Genomic DNA, 15679 nt, shown 5'->3' with positions numbered 1-15679 from the left:
ACTACAGAAATAAGACACCAGGGCGATCAATTACCAACAGTGGGGTAACAGCGAGTACAATTGACTATTATCATCCTACAAATCACTCTGAATGGAGACAGACTGGCTCGATATGAAAAAAATCCCATTAATGGTTTACAGATCAGAAACAAAGAAGAACGAGGCAGAGGCATTGGTTTGACTATATACCGTCTTCTGTGCATTGTACATGAGGGACCGGTACAGCTGAGCAAACTGGGCATAGTTAATTTCTTGGTTCCTCTGTTCCACTTCCTGTAAGGGAGGAAGGAGGAGAGATGAGTGAGACGAGGCGCAGTATGGATGATCGGAGTTTGCACAATACTGAAACCCAACTACCAGAAATCTCTTTCAAGAATATCTTTTACACATTGGCCATTTAACTCGTTTCTGCGGTCATTTGATCACTTATACAATATTCTGTTATACTGCAATGGAAGTACATTGTATTTCTGCAAACATTCTGCAGGCAAGGCTTAATAGGCAGAAATACATGACAGCCCTAGGGACCTTCAGAAGGCTCCAGGCTGCCGAACCACTACCTGTCGGGCCTTTTAAATGCCGATGTCAGAACTGACAGCGGCAGCCAAAGGGTCAACTGCCACGATCAGAGTTATCTTCAGTCCCAGAGCTTGCAGCTGGACGTCATTTGTCAAGGAGTGATGACACCCGTCACGTATAGAGTGGACTCTGCTCCTGAGCCCACTCTATACAATGACACCCAACATGTCAAGAATTGGTTAATTTACTCTTATACCCTATACAGATTGCTTCTCTACAGTGCAACATATTTGTAGAGCGACACTCATCGACAGAGTCATCCACATTTGTTGGCTGGTGTACAGTCCAGATCCAAGGATTCGTTTGGTGCAGGATTATGGATGCGCGCAGGATTTATCTACACCAGATTTTGTGCCAGATATTTAGTCCCATCATATCAAGTATATATGTATAATGGCCGTCTTATTTGGGCGGACCACTCTCCAACACCACCACTTTTCAGTGCAATTTTGAGTAGTTGTCTTAAAGAGAATTTATGGTATAACTGTCTGAGAAGCCAGATTTACTTAAAAAGCCCCTTCATGCATTACTACTGAAGATTACGTCATCAGCAAAACTTGACATTTAAACTTTCAGTTCTGTCCGCAATGACAGTAATAAATGGAGAACTTTGTGGTACACCACAGCAAAACTGATGAGTGTGGCGTGCATAAGGCAAGTAGGACCTCACATGAAGTATGTATTCAGTCCGATACAATTCCAGCCTGTCTCAGTAATTGGTATCCCTATGATATGCCACCAATGTTCAGTTGACAAAGGTTTGGTGGTTCTGATCGACACCCATAGCTAGAACAAAGGGGCAACAGTGCCATGCCACTTACTTTCCACTTCCACTATAAAGTGCTACACAGTGGCATGCAGATTCTTAGCATTGCTTCTCCTTTGTGGTGACGAACACCCACTGATCCGATATCGGGTATACATCCTAGCGATTCACCATTAATCTCTATGAGATAGGCTCTTTAGGAATAGTTTCCAAACTAGCTGTGTACATTAAAAGAGAGGAATTTAAAAAAAAAATTTCAAACTCACCATAAGCCGATCACGTAGAAACCTCATGTTGGGAACTCTGTAGTTGACCTGGGACAGCATACTCTTCAAATCCTTCACAGAGATCCTAATGTGACAAAGCAAACATTCATTATATACGTTTCATATACACATACATTCCAAAGTAGGCGGTTCAGTCACTGTAAGACGTAAGATGGTTTGACAGTGTTTTTAGGAAAAAAAAAATGCCACTTTTTTTGCTGCATTTTCCTTGGCATTTTCACCCACTTTTTTGTTTAACACTGTAGCAGGGCAATAGGCAAATACGGAATGCACTACTCAGCAATGCATTTTATTGGGGCGTTTTTCCTCCCTTTTTTTAAATTTTTTTAAGTCCACTGAGTTTTTTTGTTTTAAAACCAAAGCTCTAGGAAAATTTCTCTATAGGGAAAAAAAAACAGCTGGGTTTGTGACAACACACTCACCAACACTGGGTCAACTGATTTCTCCAGTGTGACATACAGGTAAGTCAAGATACTTACTTGTCCTCCCGATTCCTATCTAGAGAGTAGAATTGCTTCCGTAGCCACCTGAGGAGAAAAGAGAAGACAAACTATTATAAAACAAAACCACAATCCGTTCAATGCCACAATAGTAAAAAACAGTCACTCTTACATATTTCTCCAGATCATTCCGACCAACGAGCGAAGACTTCTGACCTGTCCCGACCAAGCCCTGAATCCCTTCCTAGATGGATTTTTTGGTTCCCCATAGCCTGCATCTCCCTAACCTTGTTGTGTACCTTCCTGGACCAGCAAATATACTTCACCGCTCACACAGAGTGCAATGCCCAAGTGTATAGGACTTTACATCAGAAGTGCACAACATTTTCTGCCCTCAAGGTCACATGGACAGATTGTACAGTTTCCACGGGCCTCAATAAAATGTAAACTAATATCCCCATATGGGACCTTTATGCAATATCTTTTTATTGCATAACAAATATAGAGCATACACACTATAAAAGGGAGAGACGCAGGTCTCAGCGGAAGTTACAAAGTGTGGTATCAAATAAACCAACAGTGTAAACATTGAGAAGTGAAGAACGGATGAAACGAAGGAGTGGTCGCGCTCTACCGATATACTGGGGATGGCAGGGGATGGAAATAATTCCCAGAGGGTTATATCTGTATAGTAAGGGTGAATATGGTCAATGTATGGGGATTTGAAGGTGTTTATTTTCTTATGTTGAACTAAGTGTGCAGGGAAATAGAGGGGAGCAAGCCCATGGTAATATCAGCCTAATGCTAAATTTAGCTGGGATAGACCAATAAAATGTAAAAGAATATCCCCATATGGGACATTTATGACATACTGACATAGTATATTGTATAAATAGGTGAAGGGTAGGCGTTCCACTCTTGGAACTTTTATCTATTGGAAGAACAAGGTAATAGCCGACTGTTTTGCAACTTCAATGCAGAGAATAGCATACATACGCAGCCATCTCCTTTTCTTTGGAGTGCCAAGCATGGAAGAGATATGCGATAAATGTGTCAGATGAGAAAAAGGGGAATTTTTTCTTACCGATAATTCCCTTTCTGGAAGACATCATGACAGCATACGCTGGAGGTTGCTCACCTGCTGACCTGAAGGGACAGGAAGAGGCAGAATATAAAAAGCACCTCCCCTCCACCAACACCAGTGCGTTCCAAATGACCACAGTGACCAGTTACTTAACCAGAAGGTGTGTTTTTATTGACATCACACACCTCAGAAAACAAAGTTAAAGCATACACATTACCTCATGTGTTGGACAAACTAGGGTAACCATGTTGGTAAGGGGGGGAAAAAAGCCCGTATGCTGTCATGATGTCTTCCAGAAAGGGAATTATCGGTAAGAAAAAATTCCCCTTTTCCCCATGACATCATGACAGCATACGCTGGAGGAATACCAAATAAGTGGCATGGGCTTTTTAGGGAGGGATTACGGCTTGGAGCACCTTCCTACCGAAGGATGCGTCCTGACTATATTTAAAGTCCAGCCTATAATGTTTGATGAAAGTATGGCCTGAAGTCCATGTGGCTGCGTTACAGATTTGCTCAATCGATGCGTGCGCTCTCTCCGCCCAAGAGGATGCCACCGCTCTCGTTGAGTGGGCCTTCAATCCTTCTGGAGGGGGGATGCCCTGGGCCTTGTAAGCCTCCTGGATGGCTCTCCTGAGCCACCTGGCGATCGCATCTTTAGAAGCGGCCTTTCCTTTGGCCTGCCCCTGAAATTGAACGAAAAGTTTGTCAGACTTCCTGAAACTTTCTGTTGCCTCGAGGTACGCTAGTACCGCTCTTTTGACGTCTATATTATGGAGCTTTTGTTCTTTTGCATTTTTGAAATTTTGGCAAAAGGCTGGAATAACTATTGGTTGGCCCCTGTGGAAATCTGACAATACTTTAGGCTGGAAGGATGGGTCTAAAGAAAAAACTATTTTATCCGGGTGGATAGTCATATATGGGGCCCTTCGTGAGAGGGCCTGGATTTCCCCCACGCGTCTGGCTGACGTAACTGCCACAAGCAGGGCTACCTTGTATGTCAGCCAGGTGATGGATAGATCCGTAATCGGTTCAAATGGGGGGTCGCATAAGGCCTGAAGGACTATGGTTAGATCCCAGGGTGGTGCCGTGGGCCGTGTGAATGGATGTAATCTGCTCGCCCCTCTAAGAAATCTCCTAATCCACCTGTGCTCCGCCAGCGCGAGATCGAAGAATGCCCCCAAGGCCGCAATTTGGACTTTGAGTGTATTCGGACTCAAACCTTTATCCAGGCCCGCCTGGAGAAAATCTAAGATTTTCCGGACGTCTGGCTGATCCAGCTGCTGGATGTCCTGGCCTAACCACTCCGAAAATTTTTTCCAGACTTTGGAGTAGATTTTGTGTGTCGAGGGTTTAAGGCTCTCGCTAATGGTGGAAATAACCTTAGGGGAAAGACCCTTTCCTAGGAACTTTACCCGCTCAAGCTCCAGGCCGTAAGCCTGAACTTGTGAACTTCCGGGTAAAGAAGAGGGCCCTGCGACAGTAGGTCCGGTCTTGTTGGAAGGTGGAAGGGCTCTCCCACTGACAGGGATCTCAGGAGGGGGAACCACGGTCTTTTGGGCCAATATGGTGCTACAAAAATTACTGTTAGGGTTGACTGCAGTAATTTCCTTAGCAGAAGCGGGATTAGTGGTAGAGGGGGAAAGGCATACGCTAGGTCCCAATCCCAGGGGTGAGAGAGAGCGTCCGTGCCCAGGGCCTGTTTCTCTGCGCCTCTGGAAAAGAAAAGCCGGCATTTGGTGTTTGCGCTTGACGCAAAGAGGTCTACTTCTGGTACCCCCCACTTCTCCACAAGAAGGCTGAACACCTCTGGATGGAGTTCCCACTCTCCTGGGTCCACTTTCCTTCTGCTTAAAAAGTCCGCGGCTGAGTTCTCGGCTCCTCTTATATGAAAGGCCGATAGGGACTTTGTTGTGCCTTCCGCCCATTGAAGGATCCGCCCCGCCAGTCGTTGTAGTGGAGGATTCCTGGTGGTACCCTGGTGGCGAATGAGTGATACTGTTGTCATATTGTCTGAGAAGATCCTCACATGTTTCGCCACTAATCGTGTTTGCAGGCTACGCAGGGATTTCCATACAGCTTTAAGCTCCCTAAAGTTCGATGAGCTAGCTTTCTCGTGAACGTCCCAGGCCCCCTGTACATAACCGCCTTCAAAGTGGGCCCCCCACCCTTTGGCGCTGGCATCGGTCGTGATTATTACGGCCGGGTCCAAATTCCAATCGGATGCCTGAGACAGGTTGTCCGACGACACCCACCAACGGAGAGAAGCTCTGGCTTCCGCAGAAATAGGGATTGTCTGATCAAGCGAAGCCTGCAACTTGTCCCAATTCCGGAGAATTAGTGACTGGAGTCCGCGACTGTGGAATTGGGCCCAGGGGACCACGCCGATGCACGAAGTCATTAGTCCCAGGATCCGCATTGCGTCTCTTATCGTTACCCTATGTTTTTTATATAGGTTGGAACATTCCTCTATGATAAGATGTTTTCTTAGGGGAGGAAGGGACGAATTTTGTAGACTGGAATCCAGAATGACACCCAGGAATTTCTTCCTGGTTTCTGGCTCCATGTTGGATTTTGACTCGTTAACAATCCAGCCAAGCTCCTTAAATAACTGCAATGTGGACTCCAAGTGTGATCTCAGAGTAGATGGGGAATCTGCCACCAACAGGAAGTCGTCTAAGTAGGGGATGATCATGACACCCTGGTTTCGTAAGAAGGCCACCATTTCCATCACGACCTTGGAAAAAATTCGCGGAGCCGAGGAGATTCCAAATGGTAGGCAGACGAACTGGAAGTGGCGGATTTCCCCCTCCACCCTCAGCGCAAATCTCAGAAATTTTTGTGAGTTGGCGTAAATAGGGATATGAAAATAGGCATCCTTAAGGTCTATTGTAGCCATTACGTTATCCCTGGCAATTAAAGGAGTTGCAGTTCTAATGGTTTCCATTTTGAATCTCCTATATTCAATGAATTTATTCAGTTGTTTTAAATTGATAATGGTGCGGTGGGAGCCGTCTGGTTTGGGAACCAGAAAGAGGGGGGAATAGAAGCCTTTTCCCTGTTCCTTCTTAGGGACTGGGATAATCGCGCCGAGACCCTGCAGGTTCCGTATGCCCTCCAACAGAGCCTGTTCTAGGCCTGGAGACTGGGTTGGGGTTATCATAAACCTGTCCGGGGGGCGGGATAGTAGCTCGATCCTGTACCCCTCCGCCACTAGGTGCAGTACCCACTCATTAGTTGTAATACTACGCCAGCTATTGGAATAGCGAGCCAGTCTACCCCCTACCGGGCCCGAAAGTATGGGCTGAGGGACAAAAGTTAAAGTCTTACCCCTTCCGCCCTTTGGATAAGACCATCTTCCGGTCTTTCCCTTCCCGGCGTACGTAGACGAGGGATGAGGGGTGAAGGGTCTCTTGGGTGGTCTGGTGGCAGGCAGTCCGTGACTCTTGTCAGCTGCTTTCTCCAGCAGACGATCCAGGTCTGGTCCGAATATACGCCCGCCCCGGAACGGTAGGGTACATAGCCTATTTTTGGACGCAGCGTCCCCTGACCACTCTTTCACCCACACTGCCCTTCTGGCGGTGTTCGATAGGGCTGCCATGCGGGCTCCGAGGCGGACTGTTTCCATCGAAGCATCTGCCAGGAACCCTGTTGCCATTCGCAGCAGAGGGATGCCGCTTGCGAACTCCTCCCTAGGGGCTTTTTGGTCGACTAGGGCTGCGAATTGGTCCAACCAGATTGCCATGGAACGAGCCACGGAAGTGGCCGCGATGTTAGCTTTCATGATGAGACCGGAGGTGGACCAGGCTTTACGCATGGATGTGTCCACCTTATGGTCCAACGGGTCCTTTAAGTGGGATGTATCCTCAAAGGGCAACCCGGACTTTCTGGATACCATGGCAATTGCAGTATCGACTTTAGGTATCTCGTCCAAAAAGGACACTTCATCTCCCGGAAATAACAGGCGTTCTTTAAATTCCCTGGGGATTAGCGGAGCCTGATCCACGCTCTCCCACTCATTTAGGATCAGCTGCTTGAGTGTGGCGTTTACGGGGAATGAAGATTTTTGTTGCGGGAGTAACCCCGCGAACATATCCTCCTGGACTGTGCGGGGTTGCTGCACGTCTTCCTCCACCTGCATGGTCCTGCGTACCGCTTTCAGCAGTTGATCCATGTCCGCGGTAGAGAAAAGATATTTCTTGTCCTCCTGCGTCACTTCCCCGTCAAAATCCACATTTTCCGCTATGTCGGAGTCAGACTCAGACACCGCCGGAACCGACCTGCGTGTAACCCCGGAAGGCCCAGGTTGGAGGTCCGAGAGGGAGGACTGCACTTCTTCTCGGACGACTGACCGAATTTCGGCCATAAGGGAAGTTTTTTCCTCCTGCATAATTTTCGCGGAGCAGGTAGCGCATAGCGTTTTGGTGCAGGAGTCGTCAAGTTTGGTTAGACATACTGGACATTTTTTACTCCTGCGTCTAGCCTCCCTTGGTTTTTGAGTATCCCTGTCCTGTAAGACAAGGGAAACTCTGTTAGTGGGGAAGTGTATGTAGTGCAGGTGTAGGTTGGTCCACTGGACCACTTACAGTTAGGAGGGTCTCTGGGTCCTCTCTGGTCGACATCTTGCGCCTTGCAGGAACGCTTCCTGTGCTTAGGATCGTTCCTTAGCGTGGAGAAACACCACCAGCTGATGCAGGGGCAGCGGATTTTTGAATTTGGCGCCGGCCGCGCCAGGCCACGCCCCCTTTGCGGAGCGTCCGACGTCACCGCGCTGTATCCGAAGCCACGCCCCCTGGAGCGCTCCTGTCGGCCCTGGACCCGGAGATGGCGGCCGCCGCCGCAATGACGGCCGCAGTGGTGCCGGCAGCCCGTACTTGGACCCCGGCCCACCGGAGATGGCGGCCGCCGCCCGAAATGACGGCCGCAGTGGTGCCGGCAACCCGTACTTGGGCCCCGGCCCACGCAGTCCCCGGAAAGCTCCCAGATGGGGTCCTTCCCACTGGGTTTGCCGGGGCTGCCCGAAAGATCCACGCCGCCGCTTCGCCGGTAAGTCCTCCTCCGGCATGGGACAGCGTTGCTGGAGTTCTGCCGCTGCTGTCCTGAAGGGACAGGAAAAACACTGGTGTTGGTGGAGGGGAGGTGCTTTTTATATTCTGCCTCTTCCTGTCCCTTCAGGTCAGCAGGTGAGCAACCTCCAGCGTATGCTGTCATGATGTCATGGGGAAATCCCTTTAATGGATCTGGGTAAATTACAAGCATTGCATTCTGCATGGCCTGAGGGGGTGATGCATCATACTGGACCTCAAAGAGCATCAAGGAGGGAATACCAGTCATGCACTAAACGGAATAGATGTAATGGCAATGGCATCATGGTTCACAGCGGTTGTCTAATGCATAAAGCAAACTTAACCTGCATGAAAGTACCTTTTCTATTAGTGGCAGAATTACCATGATAGTGTTATTTCATATCTGGCAGTGGGTCTTCTCCCACCACAACAATGAAGTAGGAATGGGGAAAGTCAACATGCCTAATTCTTGATAAACCCAATTCCTCCACCCTACCCCATAGAACGTTGGGAGTACAGTCAGAAGAGGACAACCTACACGGTATTAGTGTACCTTGACGCCACCAGGAAGTCCTGGTGGAGCCAAGATTGAGAGGGGAGTGACGCCCCCTGATGCTGATTGGCTGCACAGCAGACTGCCAAAAGGGTGCTGGAAGGCCATTAAAAGTTGGACGAAAATTCAGACAGCGGGCCCTGCTGCAAACGGGCAGCCACAGCTGCAACGGGCTTCCTTGCAAAAGAGGCACAAGGCGGACACCACCTCAGTGTTGCAGTAGTGAGGGCAACACATTCTGAAGCTGCTGTTCCTGTACCGTTGGCGGCGCCCCACAAGAGCCACCCCGACTCCCAACGGATGCCTGTTTCTGATGCCAGCAGCTGCAGGGAGGCAACACGGCCAGGGGCTGAGAAAAAGTGGTATGTGCCACCCGCACAGTGCTGGAGCACACACTGCCGGAGTTCCCCCAGGTGAAGCAGCTTTTCCAGCGCCGGAGCACACGTGCTGACATCTTCTGGTGGCGTCAAGATACACTAATACCCACCCTACGCATTAGATATCGATGGAGCCCGGATGATAAGATAATGCTTATATATACCCCCTATAGTACCTCTCTATCTGCAGTGGTGTCGGGGCCTGAAGAGTATCTTGGAGCAACCAGTTTAATCCTTTTATCCACATATTCACTTCTTCCTCTGATGTTGCTGAAGAGTAAAAAAAAGTAAAGTGTTGAGCGTTGGACATCTCACCAGAGCAGAAGAAAAAGGTCAGAATTATTACAATGTCAGCCACAAATATTTCCAGGAACTGGTTTAAACCAAAGAAATCAATGCTAATGAAGAAACATTAGGGGCCGACAGCACATTTATACACACAGCGGTTAACACCAATGTGAAAGAGGCAATCTGGGCTATTAAGGTAGCACTAGAGTTACCATATGGAGGTCACTTACCCTGTAGGCTCAAGGTCTTAAGTCTAAATTCCATTCCATAGAGGATAACAAAACAGTGATCCGGTTCCAGGCGTACCGTAGCATCTTCCTGGTAACGATCAAAATCCCGAGAATTTTTTCCCGGCCGAATCTCCTTTATCTCCCTGATGTCCACTGTGAAGAGAGTTGGTATGATATATGGATGAGCCAACAAATCCAATATGAAGATTTCACATCTAATCAAGTTATTCCCCAAGTCCACCAACAGCACATGCTTTCATCAACATAGAATGAGGCTGTGATTATAGATTAAAGTGCTCTTGATCCACATTTTCCACACCAACAACACAGTTTTTCCATCTTAGCTTCTAGAACACTGGTCCGAATGTCATGCTTCCATACTTTATTTAAATGCATTGCTTCAGGACAGTATGGAAGAAGAGCGGACGTGGATAGAAATTCAATAAAATGGTTCGGTTTGGAGTATAACTCTCACATACGTTCTGTAATCCGCGAGTAGCCATGGCAATTACCTAGTTTAAAAGGTGCTTATTATCTTATGGTAGAAATAGAGGGGGGGATTGAATCCCATGGCAATATCAGTTTAATTCTACATGTAACTGGGATGGACCAAATAATGTAAACTTTATGCACTAATGATTCAACTGTAGAGGCCCCGAGAAACCTCAGATGAATATTGGACTATATAGGGCCTATATGGGGAATTATCACTGAGTGGGAGCTTGTGAGGGGCATTATTATTGAGTGGTAGCCTATATAGAGCATTATTACTGAGTGGGGGCCAATGAGGTGCATTATTACTGAGTGGGGGTCCTAGATCAGGCATTATCACCGAGTGGGTGCCTGTGAGGAGCATTATTATTGAGTGGTAGCCTATATAGAGCATTATTACTGAGTGGCGGCCAGTGAGGTGCATTATTACTGAGTGGGGGTCCTAGATTGGGCATTATCACCAAGTAAGTGCCTGTGAGGGGCATTATTACTAAGTGGAAGCTTATGTGGAACACTACTACTGAATGGGGGCCTCTTTGGGGCATTTTTAATGAGTAGGGGCACTCTTACTGTGCGTGGTACATAAAAATTGGTACTTACTATGTGGTGCCTACAGGGAGTACAAATAGGGAGAAACTATTATTGTGTGGGTCACCACAGGTGGCATTAGTATCATCTGGGTCACTATGGATGGGGAGATTATGTAGAAGTTTGTAAAAACAAAGCTAGGCCCCCTGAAAAATTGAGGGGTTAGAGAGGTCGTGTGCATTTGTGGCAGAGTAGCCATATATTTCTGCTGTTTTTTTCCAGGCAGATTCAGCTCGGCCTACAAAAATACCCTTAGGCTCACTTCACATAGGCAAGCGTGATACGGGGCTGTGAATCCCGTCCCCATATCGCACTCCCCACAACGTGAAATCCCCAGGAATGTGAGGCATTTTCATGACAACACAGCCTCGCATCACTTTGAAGATGCAGGGATTCCCTGGCACGGATCACAGAGTTTTTCCCATTGAAAACAATGGTCACTGCGTTGCAAGATCACGCATCAAGATAGAACATGCTGCGATTGGTTTCCTGCATCGCATTGCAGTGCCATACATCTCACCTGATTTTAGCGTCCCGTGTGAGTATGTTCACACAGCAGATTTTGGCGTAGTTCTGCACCAAATAATGCATCAAAATCTGCATTATTGGTGCAGATTTTTATGGGGATCCGTAGCAGATTTCACCCTTTGAATTGAATGGATGGATTCTGCTGCAAATCCACATCAAAATGAACACCAAATCTGCTACGTATGAACATACCCTTAGGGGCAATCCCATTTGGACTATTAGGGTACTTTCACAGACATGGCAGATTTGCTGCGGACATGGGGGCCCAAGTTGTGTGAATAGCCCTGAGCCTTTGGTCCCCTTAATCTGCCAATGTGACCAGCCAACCATCTAACATATATTGGGGTGTCCCGACTCTTCCCCCAACAAATGATACAAAAAGACAAAAAAAATCATCACTTACAACAAATAAATGTGAAGGTGCACGTAAGCCATGGCTGCTACAAATACAGTAACAGAAACACATACCTCAGCACTCATACACATTCAATATTTGAATAAAGTTGCAAAACTGTTAGCTCATATTGTGATCAAAACATGGAGACCCATCCATCATAATTGTCGTCAGGGAAGAGAAAGGTCAGCATCTTAAATTTGAACACCTGCCCCTCTTGTTTTGCCAGGAGATAAGTCACCACACAGGTATCTAGCAGCAGCTCCATACTCAGTATGCACATGTATAAGAGAGTCAAGAAGAATAGCTTGTTGGCCAAAGGGACATTTGGAAAACAGCTATTGAAGATGTAAAGCCAACTTAAGATGCACTACAGTCAGAATTTACCAGTAAATCATTACTAGCATTCTAATTATATTACTATTACTTTAAAAATGGTACAAACATCTTGACAGTCTCTTCTTTCAGCTCTCCTACTCACATTATATATGAGATAATGTAATCTCTACTGTACACTACAAAACTATCAGAAGGCGCCAAGAAGTTTCTATGACCATATAAAAGGCCACAGACAAAGTGCTTATTAGCAGGTCACTGCATTCTGATGGGCAGTCTAATCATCTTAATTACAGCGGACTGTACATATTCCTCGTAATACGCACGTCAGCAGGACGACAATTTGAAGGTCAAGCGGCGGCTTCAGATCAATCACTTATAGCTGTGTTTCGTCCTCTTTAATTAGTAGTTCCCCACTCCTCTCCCCTTCTCCAGACTGCAGAAGAGACTTTACGTTGTCCCAGTAGCCACAGAATGCCATCTAATTTCCATGGTAAACACAACTGGGCGCTTCCCCAGTTCACTCCACTTCCAATAGTAATAGTAGCACTCCCACAAATCCATAAGCTTCCCAGTAGTAACAGCAGAGCCTTCTGCTCCTGTTCGTATACCCCTTTACCCCCAAAGTACTTACAACCCCTCATGCTACGGAAGAGCAGCAAAAAAAAAAAAAAAAAAAGTCAGAGCGCTGACCTTAACACTATTGAGATGCTGTGGCATGACCTGAAGAGGGCTGTGCATGCAAGGCATCTCAGAAATATTGATGAATTGAAAAACATCTGAGGAGAGAATTGGCTCAAAATGCCTCCTCAATATTATGCAAATCTTAACTTATTTGGAGGCAACTACTACTAAAAGGGGAATCCACAAATGATTAAATTACAGGGTTCACTTACTTTTTACCCTGTAGTGTGGAGATATATTCAATGTTCTTAATTATGGAGTGGCTCGATAGTCGTTTGGAATGTAGTTCTGATAAAAACAGAGTCCGACAGGTGAGCAATTTCTTGCACAGGTTCCCGTTGGCGGACACTAATACACAGGGCAATTATCACCTGAACTCACTGTTTACACAGGTTGATTATCACCTGAATTCTCGCTGGAAAGTCCTCTTTAACCCTTTCCAATCCAATTTTGGATTCAGGGTTTCCTAAAAGGCTTTCTCTTTTTGCTGGTATACAATAGTGCCATCTACTGGCTAAAGCCATTGTGTGTGCGCCAGAGAGGCTCCGACAGTGGAGTGGCTGGCAACAGATGGTAAGAATACCCTGTCGGACGTCTTCTGACATTGGAGCTGTACAAGCTTCATTCAGAATGTAGGAAGACATGAGACACGGAATGGAAAGGATTAATGGCCATAATTTCAGGAGTTGATAAAAAGAAAAAAAAAAAGTTTGGTTCCGTGCTTTTACAAGTAACGGTTTTTCATTTGCATATCTAGAGTTTGCTCATGCATTCTCTTTATAGGGACAGATAAGTCTTTCGCATTTGCTGTACCCATGAATGAGAACGACCGAATGATCAGTATTTAAACTGTACGATTAGCGAATGAGCCAACGATGATTTTTATATGCCTGCATTAAATGAATGATAAGCGAATGAATCATCATTTGAATATAGTATAAACACAACCAATACTCAAATTTGAACGATCCAGTGATTTTTTTTTTTTAACGATAATTGTTAGAACGTGCCTAAGATTGCATTTAGATGGCTCTTGTAAATATAACCAGCTTATACAGTACAGTATATACTCCTCCCTAGGTTCTTATTTGCAGTGTCTGTGTGAAAATCGCTAATTGGCATTGGTTCATTCTGTAATCTGATAGACATCTACAGAGCACAAAAGACATAGATTGAAGAACAAGATTTCAGTCGCTACTTTTGGAAACTCTTGAAGTTAGGCTGAAAAGTAGTTCGGTGGTTAATAATGTAATGAAGTATACATGTAATAAGGTGCATATTCACTAAGTACTGGCACAAAAAGGCATAAGTAGGTGGAGACACTTTCAGATAAGTCAATGCCCAGAAGCCATATATGCCCAGCAACTTATACTTCTATCTCTACCATGAATGCAGATGAATTCCAGAAGGCTATGTGAAGAGTAATTTTGTTATCTATGCCCTAAAAGGGTACCAGATCCCAGCCAGTTGGCACGATGACTACAACAATGAGCTTGTAAAAAGTATTTAAAGTCCTTTCATATTGTACTTGACTTGTGGCCAACAGTGGTCTTCTCCAATGTCATGTTCCACCACGTGCAATTTATGATCCAACCGATGTTCACTTATATAGGGCAGAAGAAAACTGTATATACTGTAATATTATGTCAAAAGATAGGTCTAAAGAGGTTATCAAAATTGTAATTAGCAAATGTTAAAGGCATAGAGCCAGAGCAGAGAAGGGCCATAAGTGGCTTTCGATGCGTCAGACTCTGCCAAGAAACGGACTAGAATAGATAGCTTCTGTTCGAGATCTTTTACGGGATGGATTCAACAGAAGGGGCTTCCCATCCAGAGCAGTGTCAAGGTCACTGGCTCCGCTAACTGTACTATGGAGAAATATCCACAGTCCTTACACTCCCTACTGCCGAGGCCGGAAGATCCATAAGAGGCCTCTACTGAACTCAATCCATCAGTATCTACTGCAACAAACCAGACCCAGTATGGAGTACAGGACGGATGCTGAGGTTACTTGCATGTAAGTTAGCTTGTTTTTGGGACACATACATCTACAAAAAAATATATATCACTTTTATAACATTAACTCATCGTTTCCAGAGGCTGAAAACAGGCAGTGGGACAGGATGCTCAGCTGCAACATAACCACATGCAGCATCTGTACTCCGCAGTTCAGCTTCCTGCCTGCCCGCATCCTGTGTCAGATGGGCACTGTGTCTCATCTTCTAGCTGTGCCCACGGCTTCCCCAGATTACCTTCCCATGCAGTGATGTATTCAGCAAGCACACACCTACTGCTAACTAAATACACGTTTTATCATACCGAGCGTAAATTCAAAATAGAGTTCTTTTTATACTATATACCATGCAAAATTATTTTTTTAACTTCTACTGAACATTAAAAAAGGAGGATTTAGCAAAGCAAAATTTGGGTCTAAATAGCCCCTTCCGCCGAGATGGCCTTGTTAGTAAAATAGAAAGTAAAAACTGGACAGCTGTGCGGAAAGTGGGCGGACCCCATTATAGTCAATGAGGTCTGCCCGCTTCCGTTCAGAGAGACGGAACTGTTGGGCCATGGGGATTCCTCCTTCCTGCTCCCCGAATGGAGCAAGAAAGTGGAATCCCAAGCGCAAGTGTGAAATCACCCTTAGTTCCTTAGATAGGATTGACATATTCTGTAGCACTATACAGAGAATGTTATCACTCAATCTAATTTTAAAGAGGACCTGTCATGCCCCCATATCAGCAGGGCTGGCTACATAGCTTTGCAGCTGCCGTGCCACAATGTCACTCGTTTGTCCATACTCATGCTTGTTCCCCTGTATGGGCGTTTCTTAGATTCCTTGCGTTGTGAATGTGCCAAGTGGATGGTCCCCTACTGTGTGATTTTGCCATACACACTAGGGCTAATTAGTGTTCTATGAACTTGACCAAATCAGTAGGTGTTTGGAGTATGGTATGAAACTAGAGTACCAGGAGGAAAGTCTATGT

At 45.9% G+C, this 15679-nt stretch overlaps 1 protein-coding gene across 2 annotated transcripts in view; it reads right to left on the bottom strand.

The window, feature by feature from the left end:
• The window catches only part of PLCG1 (phospholipase C gamma 1), a 74717-nt gene that overhangs the window by 31194 nt on the left and 27844 nt on the right, over positions 1-15679 (bottom strand). For both annotated transcript variants that reach the window (XM_066586536.1, XM_066586537.1), the window contains exons 2-6: positions 9671-9823; positions 9329-9422; positions 2112-2159; positions 1612-1696; positions 190-273 (exon numbers count right to left, since the gene is read on the bottom strand). In XM_066586536.1, the coding sequence (XP_066442633.1) occupies positions 190-273; positions 1612-1696; positions 2112-2159; positions 9329-9422; positions 9671-9823 (464 nt within the window). The remainder of the gene's footprint in view (positions 1-189; positions 274-1611; positions 1697-2111; positions 2160-9328; positions 9423-9670; positions 9824-15679) is intronic.

The sequence above is a fragment of the Eleutherodactylus coqui genome, chromosome 13 (genome assembly GCF_035609145.1).
Source record: "Eleutherodactylus coqui strain aEleCoq1 chromosome 13, aEleCoq1.hap1, whole genome shotgun sequence".
NCBI lineage: Eukaryota > Metazoa > Chordata > Amphibia > Anura > Eleutherodactylidae > Eleutherodactylus > Eleutherodactylus coqui.
This window is presented reverse-complemented; position numbering and strand designations above follow the sequence as displayed.